The 19,250-nt window shown below is 37.0% G+C and overlaps 1 protein-coding gene across 14 annotated transcripts in view; it reads right to left on the bottom strand.

Moving 5' to 3' along the window:
• LOC117578124 (neurobeachin) overlaps positions 1 to 19,250 on the bottom strand; it is a 294,046-nt gene that overhangs the window by 39,679 nt on the left and 235,117 nt on the right. For 9 of the 14 annotated variants that reach the window (XM_052007160.1, XM_052007155.1, XM_052007158.1 and 6 more), the window contains 8 exons: positions 16,720 to 16,846; positions 10,429 to 10,625; positions 6,077 to 6,198; positions 5,870 to 5,996; positions 4,696 to 4,815; positions 4,447 to 4,593; positions 3,100 to 3,694; positions 2,837 to 2,925 (listed from right to left, as the gene is read on the bottom strand). In XM_052007160.1, the coding sequence (XP_051863120.1) occupies positions 2,837 to 2,925; positions 3,100 to 3,694; positions 4,447 to 4,593; positions 4,696 to 4,815; positions 5,870 to 5,996; positions 6,077 to 6,198; positions 10,429 to 10,625; positions 16,720 to 16,846 (1,524 nt within the window). The remainder of the gene's footprint in view (positions 1 to 2,836; positions 2,926 to 3,099; positions 3,695 to 4,446; positions 4,594 to 4,695; positions 4,816 to 5,869; positions 5,997 to 6,076; positions 6,199 to 10,428; positions 10,626 to 16,719; positions 16,847 to 19,250) is intronic. The other 5 variants (XM_052007171.1, XM_052007174.1, XM_052007199.1 and 2 more) reach the window with 1 other exon arrangement.

The following is a 19,250-nucleotide window of genomic DNA, read 5'->3' as shown; positions in this document are numbered from 1 at the left end:
ATTCAAAATATAATATACCATAATGTAGAAAATATACCGAATTGTTAGAGAAAGCAACTAAAATCCGATTGGAGTATGCATTTATTTCCATAGAAAAGTATTTCTCGAATAACGTCGACATTTCTTCAAAGTTGTAATACCCTTTGAATTCTATAAGTAGCGGGTATAAAAAATACATTTAAAAGAAAACAAAATGTGTGTTGAAAGCAAGTTGAAATAGTTTGTCGCTTAAAGAGCGCAGAGCAAGAGTTGGCCAAAGCCGATTAAAGTTGCCGAGCGAGTAAGCTGTTAATGCATTTGCTCTTAGCTCTTTTCACATTAATTGCAGCCTCGCAACGTGTGGCTGCATTTAAAGAGTTGACGTTGAATTTATGTGTGGCATATAAGAAATAAGTAAGAAAAATGTTGCAAGCACATTAAATTCGAGTTGGCAGTAAAAAATGTTCGAATAATTTCAAGCGAAAAAAACATGAATAAATTGGAAAACCATTTCACCGAAGGCCGAGTTAAACTTTGTTTTCCATTTGAAACATATTGTGAATTGTGGAATGAGTGCTCATGAGTGCTCACACACACACACACACACACATTCTCAATGAATACAAGTGAGTGCAGAACTCGAATGCACTCAGTTTACCAGTTGCTTAATATCTTGACCCATTTTTTGAGGTTCACAAATGATGCTAAGCCGACATGAAATAACTTTCAAAACTAATGCACTCGCTGCTGCTGGACAACATAATAATAATAATAATAGTAATAATAATAATAGTAATAGTAGTTGAAATGAAAATGAAAATGAAAATAATAATAATAATAATAGTGTGTGCTCCACAACTGAAACAAGTTGAAATGGAAGGAAGAAACCTGGCATAGAAATGCGCTAAAATATGAAACATGCCTCCCTTTTTGAATAAGTCCTATATGGAGCACACACACACATACAACAATCGTTAGATGGGAGGGAGAGAGGAGGGGAAAAGTGTTGTAATAATACAACAAAAACAACGACGTCGACAAGATGCGAGAGTTCTACATTCGCATTCGCATTCGCCTTTGTCTGGGATTCCAGGTGCGCTCTAAAGTATGCAACATTTATTTCTATGCCGAGCAGCCGTATTGTTGCCACGCCCACCACGCCTACCTGAGGTTGAACCCTTTAATTCGGCGACTTCGACGCACTTTAAAACGCGCTGCACAAAATTACAAACATTTTCATAATTACAACAGCTCAGTCTGCTTCCATTCGCGTGTGTGTTTGTGTATGTGTGTGTGTGTGTGTGTGAAGTGAAAGCAAAGCTGCGTCTAGCGGGACGCGGGTGGAAGCGGAAGGAGAAGTGGAAAATTCAATAGAGCAGCGCAGGCTGCGCTTCAATGAATGGGAACATTTTGATTGGCTTTGAAGTTTAGTTTTTCGGCTAGGCTGAAGAAGAGGAAGCAGCTCGCTGTGGAGGGGGGTAGACGAGGGGGGTGAATTCAAAACGTTTCGTTGCGATTTGATTCGATTTGATGCGATTGGTTTGCGGATTACGTGGATATTCAATGCTGGCTGGCGACGCAGCCAACTTTTTAATTGGTGCCACGCCCCCGCACACAGCACCAACCTCCCCCCTCAAAAAAAGAGGGCGGCATAGGCGTGGCTGTGCTTGTGATTGTGTTTAGTGACACAAAAACTTTTGTGCTGAGCCGTAAAACTACCAAACTGGCAAATTACGACAAAAATTGCGACATAAATCAATTAAGAAATCTGCATAAAATTTGGCGACTTCGAACTGAATTAAAAGTAAACTAAAGTAGAGCCAAAATATTATTTGAATTGTGGGCAGAATTGAAATGAATGAAGTTACTACAAATGTGACACAAATAAATTAAAAGATTAAAAGATTGGTATGTAAATTAATTTCGAAGAAATTATGTAACTAAATTTGTAGAAAGGATTGAAATAAATAAAAAACGAAATAATAAACTCAAATTAATAAAGTTAATATATAACTTGAATTGTAAACAACATTGATGTGAAGTAAGAATTCAATAATAAACTCAAATTAATTAAGAAATTAAAATTAAATATGCAAAGTAATTTAAATAAATAAGAAACTACGTAATTCAAATTATTGAGAGAACAAAAATGAAGTAAAAAAAGAATTAATTAAGCTAGTTGGCATAATTTCGACTTTAAAAACTTTAAATGGTTTAAAAGTAAAGTAAAATGTAATAAAATTAGTCAACTATATAAAAAAATGATCAAAAATATTGTACAACATTTTTATATTGCAGAAAAAAGCGCAGAAAAGAAATAAAATAACTTAATATGAATATTATAAAAATAATGAAAAAGAAAATAATTGAAAAAAATAAAAATATTCAGTATCGAAAAAAATATGCGAAAATTATAATTATCTGAATTAAATAATACGTTTAATAAATAATAAAATAAATTAAAAAATGAAAAAGATTTGGAGTGGAAATAAAAAAAATATGTGAGAACTTAAAATTAATAAACTGACTGAAAAAATATACGTAATTTGAATAGCAGGCAGTATTAAACATAAATGAATAAAAGTAGATAAAAATAAATGAAATTGTGTGCGAAATTAACACATAACGTAATGTAAAGTAACGTAACGTAAAGTAACGTAAGGTAAACGTAACGTAGTTGAAAGGGAATTGAAAAAAGTAGATAAAAATAAATGATATTGTGTGCGGTATTAACACATAACGTAATGTAAAGTAACGTAATGTAATGTAACGTAATGTAACGTAAGGTAAACGTAACGTAATGTAACGTAAGGTAAACGTAACGTAATTGAAAGGGAATTGAAAAAAGATTGCTTACAGCTTTTAGCTGGTTGATTTCCTCAGTGTCGGCGGCGCTGGCGCCCAGGGAACTCAGGCTGGTCACACTGGACATGCGACGCAGTTGCTCTGCGTTATCGATAACGATAACAACGATAATGCGACACGTTAAAGCGATCAACGAGTAAGCAAAACAGACGAGACGAGACGAAGAAAGAAAAAAACCGAAAGAAAAAAAGAAACGGAAAAATCAATAAAATGCAAAACGAAATCAAAAATGAAAAATAGAAATCAAATAAATACCAAAAGAAGCATTTCCAGTTGGCAAATGGCCAAGCGGATCATCCGTCGAAGTGTTGCTGTTGTTGTTGTTGTTGTTGTGGTTGCCACTCGCTGCCTGCTGATCGGTGGGCGTTGTAGGCGTGGCAGCTGCTGCTGCTACCGCTGCTGATGTTGTTGCCTCGCCTTTGGCAGCTGCTGTTGCCGCCGCTGTGGTTGCAGCAGCAGCAGCAGCTGCAGTTGCTCCCGTGACGGCAGCCAATGCCACCGCATTGCGTGCGATGAGCACAGCGCGTATTTTGACGAATGCGGCACTCAAATCGAGTCGCTCATCGGACCAATCGATGGCACGTGCCTCTTGCTCGGCGGCAAGTGTTTGGAATTGCAATTGCAGCTGCAACTGTTGCTGCTGCTGCAGCTGTTGCTGCTGTGTCTGCTGCGATGCCGTTGTATTGCCAGAGGCAGCATTGTTGTTGCTGTTGCTGCCACTGCCACCGATTGGGGCAGCGACGTCGAGGCTGCCGGCACCGCCCAAACTCGTTGTTAGTTGAAAGTGACTCACCCGCTTGTGATTGTCCGGCAGATTGAGATAGCACTCGTTATCGAAGCGGAATTGCGACTGCGTTATCGATATACGTGCAGGTATCGATTGTTCGGTATATCGATATCGATAGCAGAGTGTTCGTTTTGTTTTGTTTTGTGTGTGTGAATGTTGTTGTTGTTGTTTTTGGACATCCACGTTGTTATCGATTAGCAGTTATCGATTTATCGATTGTTCGGTATATCAATATCAATAGCAGAGTGTTTGTTTTGTGTGTGTGAATGTTGTTGTTGTTTTTGTTGTTGTTTTTGGACAATCACGTTGTTATCGATTAGCAGTTATCGATTTATCGATTAGCGTTAGCGTTGTTGTTGGTGCCATTTGGTGCAATGTTGTTGTTGTTGTTGTTGTTATAGTTGTTGTTGCAGTGGTGCACAATACAAATAGAGAGAAAGAGAACAAGAGAGAGAGAGAAAAAGAGAGCGTAAAAATATGGACAACAAAATAAAAGTTACACAAAAACACATTGCATTATTTGTACAATTTTCACAGGAGTTGGTTATTGTTTTACAGGGGTGAGGAGAGGGGGGGGGGGGACAACGGTCACAGGACACAGGACACATGGGACACATGGGACACAGGTGCTGGGCGCGGCTGCTGTGAGTGCTGTGTGAAAGGCGGTGCAGCATTTTGTGGCGAACTCTTTATATGGTATTTATTTTTTTTTTGCTGGCTTTCGCTCAGTGGTTCATGTTGCTGGGTGGAAGGGGGGGTTAAGGGGGGTTAAGGGAGGAGAAGCGAAGTGTTGGGAAGAAAACGAACACACTTACCTTGTAGCCCGGCCCCAGGCGATGCATGGCGCAGATCTGTTGCGTTGTCAGCGCCTCGCTGAACAAATAAATTGCCGACATTTGGCCACAGAAGACGCGCTCCTCGTCCAATTCCGGCGTGGCGCCAATGTAGCACTTGTCAAAGGGCTAAAGGGAGAGAGAGAGAGTGGGAGAGAGAGAGATATATGTACAGGGAGTTAGTCTTCTTCGTTCTCTCGCTGATATTCGCAATCGCAATTCGCTACTCACATCGTTTGTGGAAACAAACCAGGCCATTTCGGTTGACGACGCCAGCTGTCCATTCACGAGGCACTTGATTTCGCTCTTCGTCCAACGATTGTATATATACACTATGGCAATCATATACCACTAAGAAAGAGAGACAAGGAGAGAGCATTTCGAAATCAATAAGAGATGACAATCAAAATTGCAAGCAATACATGTGAAAAATATTTAAAGCAGCTGCTTCTTCTGCTTGTTAACAAACTAATTAAAACTAACATGAAAATTAACACGATTTAATTTTAATAAATTCAACATATGCCAATTACGCCTGCGTTTGCAAACTGCAAGAAGAGTATACTAAGCAGAGAGCAAAACGAAACTCGAAACGCATTTGCAATAGCAAAGTATACAAGCACAAGCGAGTGCACAATAGTCGATTGTCAAAACAAACCTTCTCTGATCGTGTCTCTCACACAGACGCACTCACATAGGAGTAGCAAAGCAAAAGCAAAGAACACATCTTAACAACAACTATGTATGCTGAGTGCAAGCAAGCGCACAATAGTTGTGCTGATCGTGTCTGTCACACAGACGCACTCCAGCTGCACTTGCAAGCAAAGCAAAGCAAAGAGCAAATCTCAATAACAACTGTTGCGTGTGCAAGCAGGAGCGCGATAGTCGGTGGCCAAGGCTAGCGTTCGCTGGTCGTGTCTGACACACGGACATGATGGAGTAGATGCTCTTTTGCATGTTCAAAAGCAGAGAGCGCACTTTAACAACAACTATGCTGCAAAGCAGAGAGAGTGGAAAGGTTCTCTCTTTTGTACCCACAGCTACACGAGCTTGCATGTGTATTGTGCATAGAACGTTTTATGATTGCTTGAAACTTAAATTAAACTTAAATTCGAACTACAAGTTTGCTTAAATAAAATCAAAATGATGCCATATTTAGATGCATTTTCAGTTGCAGCAAATTGAACTCGCGACTCAAAAGCTGCTGTGATTTGTTGGCTCAACGAGCTAAACTCTTAAACTGCGAGTAAATTAAATTAGATGGCCAGGTAATTAGGCGCTCATAATGCCACTGTTAATTAAACTCTTTGTGCCATAAATTCACAAAGTTAAGCAATGAATCGAACTACATACATACACGTATACATATACATAGAGAGAGATAAGTGGTGGGTTAATGTCTTACCTTGCGGGGCTGGAATTCATATTTGACACAATGCTGAAAGCCCTTGCCCTTGACCTTCATGGATGTGAGAACGAGACAGTTGCCCACAAAGTGAGCCGTGTAACCGACGCCCTTCGATGTCTTGAAGCTGTTCGCAGAGAGAGAGAAAGAGATGAAGAGAGCAATTAGTGTTTGGCAATTAGGAGCGTCAAGTGTAGAAGAACTTACCAGTAGAGATACGGTTTCTCGCGCTCAATGTTCACCGAATTAATTGGATCCAATCGAAACCAGGTGGTGAAGGTAAATCCATTCTCATAGGGCCACTTGGCCAGCGGTGGCAGAACCATTGCCTGTGGAATGCAGTCAAATTGAAAATCACAATTAGTTGCAATTGAGTAAGAGAAGGGGAAGGGGAAGGGAGTGGGAGTGAGACAAAAGGGAGGAGGAAAGCCAACACGCAAACAACAGAAACTTATTAAAAGCCAATTAGAAGGCAGCTTCAGCTCGAACAATCAACTTAATAAACCTCATAATACGTATTTAAGCCAACACAAGGGGTGGCAGGCAGTGGTGGGGCATGCAACACATGGTCAAAGCAGCAAAGCCAAAGCCAAAGCCAAAGCAAAGGCAAAAGCAAGTTTCAACCTAACCTCAAACTCAAACTCAAACTCAAGCCGAGACAGAAACCCCAAAAAGGAAACTCAAACCGAAGCCAAGAACTCGAATATAAATCAAAGTTTATAGCACATTTCGAATATTTTTGAAAGAGCTTCGAAACAGAGAGAGAGAGAGAGAGAGAGGGAGAGAGTAGAACTCAGAAATGCCGCAAACGGCAACTGAAATGAAGTGAAAATCAAAAAGGAAATGAGCACATTTGATTTATCATGAATTTTGTGGCTTTACTGCCATGCCAAACGGATGGACAGACTTTTGCTTAAAGAGTGAAAGAGTGAAAGAGTGAGTGAGTGAGAGAGAGAGGGGTGGGGTAAGAGAAAGAGAGAGGGAGAGGGAGTCTCGACTGCAACTGCTTCTGATGCTGTGTGTTTACTTTTAGTTCATAAATTTATTTCCCTTTCAATGCTTCATAACGTCCGCAATTTATGTTCTTATAATGTTTATACAACTGAACTCTTGCCACACTCCCCCGCTCACCCCCTTCCCTGCTCCTTAACCACACAAATTTCATATCCGTTTAATTATCTTAATTTTTGGCATTTTCGGCCCGAGTTGTTTCGCTTCAACTTTGAAACAACTTTCGGGAGTCAACTTTTCGACTCTCTAATTGAGATATTTTATTTAAGAAATTTCCCTTTCGAAGTCAATCAAAAGTTGTGCGCTTGATTTCTTTGCCAATTATCAAATGAATGAAGCTATGAATTCAGGCAAATTATGGATAGATTTTATGGACCAAAATAATCGAAATATATCTACTTAATTATCTATTTTCTTTAGTTTTCAGTATTGCAATAAATTTGTTATTTCATTCTTCAATTTTCAGATTTGTCTTTTAAATTTGAAACACTTAATCCTAGTTTACTCTCTTTAGATTTTAGATTGCAATAAATTTGTAGTTTAAATTTGTTATTTCATTTTTAAATTTTTAGATTTTCAAGTTGTAAATAAATTTAATTTATTTCACCCAAAAAAAAAAAAAAAAATTTTTTTCAACTTTTAATTTTTCAGTTGTGAAATAAATTTATGATTTTCTTTCTTTAACTTTAAATCAGTTTTGCAATAAATTTTTAGATTTTCAAGTTGTAAAATAAATTTAATTTATTTCACCAAAAAAAAAAAAAAATTTATTTCAACTTATCATTCTTCATTGTGTGAAATAAATTTATGATTTCAAATTTATTTCAACTTTTCTTTCGTTAACTTTAAATCAGTTTTGCAATAAATTTGCAATTTAAATTTTGAAATCTATTTTCACCTTCCTTTTTTGTGGCTTACTTTAAATTTGTTTTATTGCGCAAATAAGTTTTGTTTGCGTTTTATTTGTTGTCTGCTTTTTACGACAGTCCATTAATATTTGAGAAGATACAAAATCTAGCTGGCAAACAAGCAATAATAATAACAAAACCCTGATACATGTGTGTTTGTATGAAATGGATCAAAAACTAATTTATATTCATTGACAATTCATTGAAGCATTCAAGAGCAAGAGGAGAGAGAGAGAGAAACCCTTTTGTTTATGACAATCGAAAATCAACTCTCGACAAGGAAGCGAGCCGAGAATGCCTTTTGAATACGAATAAGTATACGACGCGTATGCACATACGAGTATTCGAGTATTCGTATTCACTTTCGTATTTGCTGTGTACTTGTTATTCATTGAGCATTGAGCCTACACACAAGGCTCAACTTGCATTCATTGTCAATTGAATCACTACTCAGAGAAAGAGATAAGGAGAGAGGGAGAGCATCTCTCTCTCTCTCTCTCTCTCTGTCGAGTGATTCACTTAAAATTTATAATATTCAGTTGGCTTGTGGGTTTTGGGTTTTGGCAACAAAGTTGTCAACTCATTTGTATGCATATCGTGAACAACGGACATTGTCTTTCTTCGTTGGCATCGTCGCAATTGTGCAACAATGGTGCAGCATGTGGCATGCCACATGATTTAACATTGTTGCCACGACATCTATCTATCTCTCTCTCTCTCTCTCTTTTTATCTGTGCGCACATTGCAAAGTGTGGCCTAGAGAAAATCTCATTAGTGCAGGCTAAACGAGTGCAGATAGCATCAAGCTGGGAATTCCCCTTAAATGAAAATTAAAAAAGAAAAAAAAAAGTAGCAAAGAAATGTCCATAAAAGACCTGAGAAAGAGAGAGGGGTGGAGTAAGGAGGAGAGGATGAGAACATGGCCCGTTTATTGGACATTTTGTGACAATTGCGTTCGAGTCTCGTTTCGTATCGTTTCGTGTCGCATTTGACTTCCAATTCGCTTTATGGCACTTTTTATGTGTTTATGGCATAGACAAGATAGCACACACACACACTAACACACACGTACATAGAGTGCACATTAAAGAGAGAGAATGGGAGAGAGAGAGAGTGAGAGAGGGAGGGGAGATTGTGCCACATGCCCCTTCGGACAGCGCCACATTACGAATTCGATTTAAGTGCGACGCAATAAAATAAAAGCCTGCCCCCCGCCCCCTTTCTCCCACTTTCTCCACTTCAGATGGGAGGGAGGTAAATGCTCAAAGTGCCGTTGGTCATTTCAGTTGTCAGTTGCCAATATGGCCGAAGGGCGTGGCGTGGGTTAAACACATCATGCAACATGGCCAAAAAAAAAAAAGTACAACCAAAAAATCTCAAGTAAGAAAATTACAGTCGAGTGTGCTTGACTGTGAGATACTAGTCCTAAAATATACATAATTAATATACCGACAAAATACTAATATATGCCGAATACTATACTTGGTATATCAAAATACTATCACGTTCAAAATATACCTAATAGTATAAGAAAATACTGTTTCGTTTAAAATACACCATATAGTATACTATCACGTTAAAAATATACTATATGGTATATAAAAATATAAAAAATATACTATGTAGTATATTAAAATACAATTACGTTAAAATTATACCAACATCCTAATACCATTTAGTATATCGACATACTATGAGGCTAAAAATAATCCACATTCTATGGAAAATACTATGAAAATATACCGTATATAATATATCAAAATATAAAAAATATACTATGTAGTGTATAAAAATACTATCACGTTCAAAATATACCATAAAGAATATCGACATATTATTACATTTAAAATATACCATATAGTATATCGAGATATTATGAGATCATTTAATATAGAAAATACTAAATATACCATATAGTATATAAGAATACTCTAAGTTTAAAAATATACCATCTCGTTTAAAATATACCATATGGTATACAAAAATACTATTACGTTCAAAAATGCCATATAATACAGAAAATACTATACAAATATACCAAATAGTATATGAAATTAAAATTACGATCACAATATTATTATATGGTACTTTTTAAAATACTATAACGTAAACGATATACCACATAGTATATACAAATACTATTACGTTTAAAATATACCATATAGTATATCAAAATACTAGTTCGTTAAAAATATACCATTTAGTCTATGAAAATATTATTTCGTTAGAAATATACTATATAGTATATTAAAATACTAAAGCGTATACAATATACCATACATTATATCAAAATACCATTGCGTTAGAAATATTCCATGTGGTATATACTTATATTATTTCGATTAAAATATACCATATAATGTATCAAAATTCTATCACGTTAAAAATATACATACAGTATATACAAAATACTCTTTGTTTAAAAATATACCATCTCGTTGAAAATATACCATATTATACCAAGCAAAACAAGCTGACGCACAAAACTATAATACTCTTCTACCCTATGGACAGCCGGGTATAAAAAAAAGAGACGAACAAAGAATTGCTTATTGTTCAGCTTCCCCCACTCCTCATTCCCCCCCTCCCCGTCTTTTAGTTGTGTTGTTTATTATCGTTAAAAGAGGAGACACGACTTACCGATCCCTTGCGTCCAGGGAAACTGAAGAACACATCCGGCCCATTGCGATGCGGCATTTGCCTCAGCACATTCAACAATTTGGCCGAATGACGCGGCCATTTGCCATTGTTGGCCTTCATCGTGCCAAAGAGCAGTTTGAGCTCCTTAACCGTTATGCTGTAGCTCGCCAATACGCCCAGCATCTCGATGAGCAAATCTGCAGAGAAAAAGAGAGAGAGAGAGAGAGACATAGAGTTAAAGAGTGAGAGAGAACATTGTTATGCTTGTTTGCTGTGTGTGTTTAATGGATATGAAAATGTTGCTGATGCCAGTTGACAGCCAACCAAATGGCGCAAAGTGCGCAAATTCATGCAAAGTGCAGCGAGCAGCGTGCAACGTGCAACGTGCCACAATCAAGTGGCAGGTGCAAACGCCACACACACACACACACACACACACTGCTCGAAAAAATCAAGAATGTAAATGAAGACTTTTGGTGAATTAATAACTCAGAAGTACATTCATGTATTGAAGAACTTTACAAAATAAATAAACTGCAAAGCTCACTTTCATACAAGAGCTTAAGAGCTTGCTCTTTTAATTAAGCGAAAAGCTCTTTAAGAAACAGCTTGTGAATCCCTTACAATATCTTAAACAGAACTCGAGCCAAATTTAATGTTTTAAAGGATTTAAAAATACAAACTTTAAAGCACTTCCGATAATGAACGACTAAAGCTACTTGTTGTTTGAAAGCGCATGAAAGCTTTTAGCGTTCACCATTTTATCCAAAAATGGTGTTTTCACAATATCTTAAACAGACCTTGAGCTAAATTCTATGCTTTTATTTCGCAGAACCAAGAAAAGACTTCCAACATTAACATAATTTATCATTAACTATATTTCAGGCACTTCCCAAAATATACGCCTAAAGCCAATTTTTGCCTGAAAGCCCATAAAAGCTTTCCACATTCATAATTTACCCATAAATCTTTTTCATTCACAGTATTTTAAACAAAACTTGAGTTAAACTTAAGGCTTTTAGCTTACAGTGCCAAGAAAACACTTTAACATAATTTAACTTCAACTAAGTTTAAGGAACTTCTTAAAATTTACCCTTTAAAGCAAACTATTGCCTGAAAGCACATGAAAGCTTTCAACATTCATAACTTTTGCAAAAATCTCTTTGGTTTAGTTTATCAATATTCAAACAGTATATAAAGTAAAGTCTATTTATTATAAACAACTTAATGTTTAATGCAAGCTGTTAGAGACTTTGATAAAAGTTGGATTTTTTTATAGCTTAAAGTTGCTTTCCTTTTCTACAAGCTATTTTTCAGCTGAAAACAGTTTCTTAACAATACGCTGAAATGAATATAAGGAACATGTCTAAGTAAAATGTAATAAACAATTATTCGATTATTTTAAGATCCTTCGGAAAGTTATAAATTTACATTAAATTTTTATTGCTAGATTCTTTCGTTTTTAATATAGCTTTTACACTGCTTCAATCTGTATATACAGTATATACCATAAATATATTTTAAAACATTTTCCACCTTATTGCTTATTTAATAAACAAAAAATAAAAAAGAACATTCAAATAGTTCAATTTTTATTTGACTTTCCTCTAGTATGATTGGATTATAGAGACAACCGGTTCTAAGCAGCATTTTTGCTCAGTGTAGCTGCAAATTTGAAGCTGAGGAAGAAGCAGCAGAGCTGAGCAAACGATTGCAAGCTGCAAAAAGCGCGTGCAGCGATGTGGCAAGGACGCTCTTAAAGCATTTGCCACAAGCGAGCAAATGGGCGCATGAGATAGCGGAGGAGAGAGATAGAGGAGTGAGTGAGAGGCGTGGCACATCAAGGTCAGTTAGTGAAACGAGCTGGAAACTGCGTTCGATCTGTCCTCGAAAATGTGAAGAACAAGACGAAGAGAGGAAGAAGAGGACCTAAAGAGAGAAAAGGAGAAAACTAAAACTGAAACTAAATATTAAATTGATTGAGTGCTGCACGTGCTGCCAGTTGGTTGAAAATTGCATTGCCGGTTCTTGCGGCGTTGCCAGACTGGCACGTTTCAACCCATCTGCTGCTTCCTCTTCCTCTTTCTCTTCATCCGCATACTTTGCCATTCACCCTTCTCGTTCATCGTTTGGCTCGTTGCACTATTCCCAAACTTCATTTGTAATGCACACTAATTGAAATGGGACGCACGGGTCGTTTTAATGCCTAGACCAAGCAGACAGCAATAGAGAGAGAGAGAGGGAGAGCGGAAGAGAAAGAAGGAGAGAGGAGAAACTTTTGCCCAGAGGAGTTGGCCAAACTTGCGACAGTTTTGCCTCGGTTCGAGGAGCTATGACATCAGAGCAGAGCTCCGGTTACCAGTTCCAGCTTCGCCTCCGTCAACACGTTTCGGGTTGCGTAAATTAAGAAATTGAGTAACAACGCCAAGCACTCACCCATTCCCTCCCTCCACCCTTCCCCTTCCCCTTTCCCACCCACAACCGAGTGCATGTCCCTGGACGACAATGTCGTCTCCCCATTGGCCCCAAGTTGACGTTGCCACCGCCTCGAGTATCAGCATTTAATTACACACACACACACACATCTCTTTTGGAACCTTCTCCTCCTCCCTCCTCATGTGTTTGTCGCATGTCCTTTGCGATTGCTTAGAGCAATGACAATGCCAGCGAGAACTCTTCAGCTGCTCCTGTCTAGCTGCCACTCTCTCAGTCTCTCCATCCTTCCATCTGTCTGTCAATCTGTTTGCCCGTCTTTCCGTCCGTCCGTCTGTCTGTCCGTCCGTTTGTCTATCTGTCTGACTGTCTGTCTCTTAGCCTCAGTTAAACTTTAACTGCTCCGGCATCTTCTGCAGCTCATAAAAAAAAAGAAATACACAAACTCAACAGAAACAAAAACAAACTGCGAAATAAAAATAATGAAAAGTGCGAGAACTTGTCAGCTTTTTATGGCTTTGACAACTCTGGAACCCGTAAAGTCGCAAAAAAAAAGCAGTTTGCAGCAAATAAAAACGAAAAATGTTCTATCTATCTGCATATAATCAAGTTATTTTAAAAAGTCTAAAGCTTGAAAGAGAAATTATGGAAAGAAAAGCCTAATAAACAGTAAATACTAAATACTGAATATCTATTAAATTAAAAATAGAAAATACTAAATTTGAAATATGAAATAAAAACAATAAAAATTCTACAACTTAAAGTATACTAAATAAATAATTTTACTAAAGTTTTTTAATTATTTGTACTCTATCTAATCATAACACTTTTGTTTCTACTAAGTATATAATCAGTTAACTTTATACCCACCTAACACTAAAATTTTTAGTTTCTAATTAAAATATAATCACTTAATTTAATACAACCTAAGCTTAACATTTTTAGTTACTAATAAAAAAAATAATCACTTAATTTAATAACACATTTTTCTTTATAGTTCTTTAGAACGAATGCGAAACACTTGTGGACAGACAGACAGACAGACAGACAGACAGACAGACAGACAGACAAACGAAATTGGTTTGTTTATTGCCCTAAAAATTGTGACGATGTATTAAATAGAAAGTTTCGATCTGTCAGATAGCATTATCTTTATGCTCGAACTTGAATACGTGACAAAATGCGTTGAGATTTCGTCTCTCTCAAGTTCATAATTTAAACAGCAAAACCTTTGGGGAAAAGTGTTTTGGTATGATGTTCTGCTTTTGGCATTTAAAGTTCTTCAAATAGTTGCGTTGCGTGCCATAAAGTTTGTCATTATCTCATTTCATATTCCTCTAGTTCTCTTCATTCTCATTCCGATTCGAGGATTCAGCATTCATTTTGTCATTTTTAATGCGAAAAGCAGCAGCCGCAACGCAGTTTTCCATCTGGCGACGTCGTACACAAGTTTTAGCTTATCTAATTTCTTGGCAAGTGTCACGTTTCGACATTTGTCAGGTGACACGCACACACACACACACACACACACACACACACACACACACACACACACACACACACACACACACACACACATACACACACATACTCGCATACATATGAAATTATAGCTCGAGTTGTGTGAGAGGAGGGCTCAAAAGTCAGCGACTGCAAATTGACAGCAGTTACAGTTCGTTAAATGCCGACAGACAGACAGACGGACGGACAGACAGACAGACAGTTGTAACTGGCAGCAGGGTTAGGCAGCTTGGGGTGAGGGGAGGGTTGCCAGACCGCAGATGTGTCATTGACTTAATAAAATCAAAATCAAAGCCAAAGGCACGCACACGCTTTGCGGCAGCGGAGTCAAGGGAGAGAGTGAGAGAGGGAAGGGAAAGGAGGGGACATGTGTCAGACGCTTGCACGCTAATGAAGAGAAAATTTGCTGCGCTGTTTGTTGTGCTCAACATTCTGGAGCAACGAGCAACGAGACATGCCAAATGCTGGGCATCAGAAGAATGCTTAGCATACATTGCAGGGCGCAGTTCAACGAGAAGGGAGAGGGAGAGAGAGAGAGATAAACAGAGGAGGGAGGAAGGGAGGAAGCTGGAGGGGGCGGTATGCGGACCAGTGGGCGTATTACGGCCGCTGACAAGCGTGAAATTAATCGAAAAGCAATTCGGCGGCCACTCGCCAACGATTCATTCCTTGCTCTCCTCTGTCTCTTTCCTCTGCTCCGCCCACTCTCCCCTCCTATCCCCTCTTTAGTCGTGTCCATGATCCACGATTTCGTTGGACACATGCCACATGGCAAGAATCACAAAATAGCTTCACTACTCCACGGACTTCGGGGCGATTTAACTACTGCAACTTTGATTTATTTCGAGGCGTTTTTTCTATCGCTTGCGAAGTGACAGCGAGCTGAACTAGTAGATACCCTATAGACAAAACGAATTAACTTTTTTAATGAAGAGAGTCCAACTTAAAGTACGACTTGATGTTCTTAGCAAAACTTGCTCAATGATTGAGAGAATGCATTTAAATTTAAAGCTGAGAGCAATGAGATTTTCTTTGTTTGACCTGTCATTTAAAATACTAATAAAATACTGCTATATACTGAATTCAATTTTTGATATACAAATTTACATATGTATGTATGTATGTATGTATGTACCGTGAGCTATTATTCTTAAAATATACTAACTTAATATACTAAAAATTTACTAAAGTATACCAAATGCTATATTTGTTGACTGTGCTTAACTGTGAGATAACCACCCACCATCCTCATTTTTAAAAAATATACTGATTTCAGATGCTAAGAAATACTAAAATATACCGAATGCTATATTTGGTATAAAAATATACGATTTCAATTTAAAAATATATTGAATTAAAATACTAAGAAATACCAAAATATACCGAATGCTGTATTTAGTATAAAAATATTCGATTTCAATTTAAAAATATATTGAATTAAAATACTAAGAAATACCAAAATATACCGAATGCTGTATTTAGTATAAAAATATACTATTTCAATTTAAAAATATATTGAATTAAAATTCTAAGATATACTAAAATATACCGAATGCTATATTTGGTATAAAAATATACGATTTCAATTTAAAAATATATTGAATTAAAATTCTAAGAAATACTAAAATATACCGAATGCTGTATTTGGTATAAAATATACCAAATTATTTTTTCAAAAAATACTAAAATATACCGAATGTTGTATTTGGTATAAAAATATACGATTTCAATTTAAAAATATATTGAATTAAAATTCAAAGAAATACTAAAATATACCGAATGCTATATTTGGTATAAAAATATACGATTTCAATTTAAAAATATATTGAATTAAAATTCTAAGAAATACTAAAATATGCCGAAATCTATATTTGGTATAAAAATATACCTAGTATTCATAAAAATATACCAAATTAATATACTGAAAAAGATATTAAATTTATCGAGTGCTATATTTGGTATATAAATAACGCTTGCTGTTCAAAGGAAAGAAGGAAAGTCTAAGACAAACTTGATCTGCGACCAAAAATTACAAATGCTGTCGAAAATGAATTCTAGCTCTATGTGAGATCCAGAGTGTTTCAGACGACTATATCATTTAGAAGAATACTTGTTTGTAAGGAATAACATATGGATACTTTAAGGGATCGGAATTGTTTCCATCTGTCTGTAACAGACATTGTTTGGAGGCTTAAAGTTGTAATAAAACGTATAAAAAATGAGAAGAATCAACATTTAGTTGCCATGTTTAACCGGCTCCAAAAGCGATTGTTTATGTGGAAGTGCGTATTTGTGCAAGTGTTGCAAGTGTTGCAAGTAGCTAGTTGCTTGACTTACCTGCCACAACGGTCTCGGAGCGTTGCAGGCGGACGAGCACATGCTCGATGAGTCCAACGTCTGTGCACGCTTGCAGATTGCGAACGCTCTTTCGCAGAATCGCAATAAACACGCTCCAGATCTCAGCCTGAAAGAGAGAGAGAGAGAGAGAGACAGAGAGAGAGAGATGGCATTAGTAGGCAGTCGAATGCATAACAAGTAAGCAATTCCCAAAGTGTTGTAGTCCCAAGAGGCAAGCAAAGAGAAGCAGCCAGCAAGGCAAAGCCAAATGTATTACGAAATCAAAGAATTGACTTTGAATTGCTGTTGTTGTTGCTGCTCCACAGTCTGCCCAGTTCAATAAGCAAAGTGAAGTGGCAAACACACACACACACACACACAGAGAGAGATACACACACATCATCCCTGTTATGTGGCAAAGTCAGAGAGAGAGAGAAAAAGAAAGCGAGTGTGTGTACCTAATGTAAACAGTCATTGAAATAAAGTAAAATAATGGAAAATAATGGCAAAATAATCGCAAGCTCAAGCCAAGGAGATGCTGCTGATGTTAGCTACTTATAAGCAAGCAACCAACAGCAACAACTCGAGTTGAAGGCAACTCTCCGGTGCCTTCACTTGGATTGTATTATTACCCCAAGGCAGCCAAAAAAAAAGAAAGGAAAGGAAACCAAAATGCTTTGGCGGTTTTTATGATTATTGCCTGGCAAACTCACACACACACAGAGAAACGACAAACAGACAGACAGCCAGACAGACAGCAAGACAATCAAAAGATTGCACATTGAATTGGCCATTGCATAAACACAAAATGAATATAATTTTGGTCTCATTGGCATTGCTTTTGCTTTTCTTTTGTGCTTGCTTGCAGAGCAATAAAAATGCAAAAGGTACAAGTTATTTTTCGTATCTTGGCACACGTTGCGTATGCGTCATATTTCGAATTTTGATGCCTAATACAGTTGCTGCTTGCGGTTCAATTGCGGTTCTTCTGTGTTGTGGCAGCTTTGTTACTCTGGCAATTGCAATTGCTGTTTGCCTTTTGCTGAAGTCTTTTGGGTTGCGGTTGATTTGCAAATCACATTCGAATCGAATATTAAATGCAATTACTCTCGACAGTTGATGCATTTATAATCGATTACCAGAGAGATAGGGAGAGAGAGAGAGAGAGAGAGTAAGAGAGAGAGAGAGAGAGACAGTAACTTTGCATTTGATTTAATTGTCGAGCAAGTGAAATTTTGAAGAAACTTGCAAATTGAAAATCAAAAACGAAAGCTGCGTTTAATTTTTGTTTTTGTTTTTTTTTGTTGTTGTTGCTTTCTCGCTTTTCTCGTTATCTGTTGCTCAGCTCGTTTTACGCTTCATTTCAGTCACCCAAGCATCCGCTGTCAACGTTCTCGTCCTCATCCTCATCCTCGTCCTTGTCGTTGTCCTTGTTCGCTGTCGTTCGCTTCTTATCTCAAATGCTGTTCGCTGTTGTTTTTTTTATTTTGTGTGTGTGTGTGTTTTTTTTAATGTACTGCACGCATAATTTAATTCGTCGATTCATAAATTGCCAACAAAAATTCACTCACTCGACGCCCTGAGTCCTTGTTGCTTGTTGTTGAAGTCCTTCTGCCTCAGCTCCTGTTTCTCAGCTGCTGCTTTTGCTGCGAGTCCTTGAGCTTAAGACTTTGCCGCTTTACAGCTGTCGCGCCAAAAGCGGCTTTTGACTACACAAACACGCATTTACATAAGCACACACACACCTTCGCTGCGACTGTGTCTGTATGTGTGTGTGTGAGAGAGAGGGAGAATGTGCTTAAGGTGTGCAACTGTACTGCTTTGGTAGTAGATAATTTGATCTGTCCAAGCTTCAATTGCTCCCCGAAAAAGTACTCAGAAGATACCCACAAGGCACACACACACACATACACACACACACATATATAAACACATACTCACACACACACACACAAATACACTTCAGCTTAGAGGCGAATCGGAGCAGTTCTTTGACTGAGTCCAAGTTGTTGTTGCCCTCGGGGCACTTCTAACGCTCAACATATTTAATACCCTACAAACAACATTTTGCCAGTATATAGTATACTGAAAACTGCAGAATATACTGTAATTATCTATATGAAAAGTTAAAGATTAATCTTATATATTTAATATTCCAGTATATACCATAGATTGCAGAATATACTAGAATAATTTGTGTAGTTAAAGATTTATTAACATATAGTGAAGACTTCAGAATTTACTATAATATTCAATAAGGACTACTCGAGATTTATTCAGAATATACTGTAATTATCTAGTACATATTTAATATTCCAGTATATACCATAGATTGCAGAATATACTAGATTAATTTGTGTAGTTAAAGATTTATTAACATCTAGTGAAAACTCCAAAATTTACTATAATATTCAATGAGAACTGCTCGAGACTTATTCTTTTATACATAATATTTTAGTATATACTGAAGACTGCAGAATATACTATAATAATCAATAAGATTAGTTAAAGATGTATTCTGTTAAACATTA

Source organism: Drosophila albomicans, chromosome X (genome assembly GCF_009650485.2).
Source record: "Drosophila albomicans strain 15112-1751.03 chromosome X, ASM965048v2, whole genome shotgun sequence".
NCBI classification, from domain to species: Eukaryota; Metazoa; Arthropoda; class Insecta; order Diptera; family Drosophilidae; genus Drosophila; species Drosophila albomicans.
The sequence above is the reverse complement of the archived record's forward strand: the minus strand, read 5'-3'. Positions and strand labels throughout refer to the sequence as shown.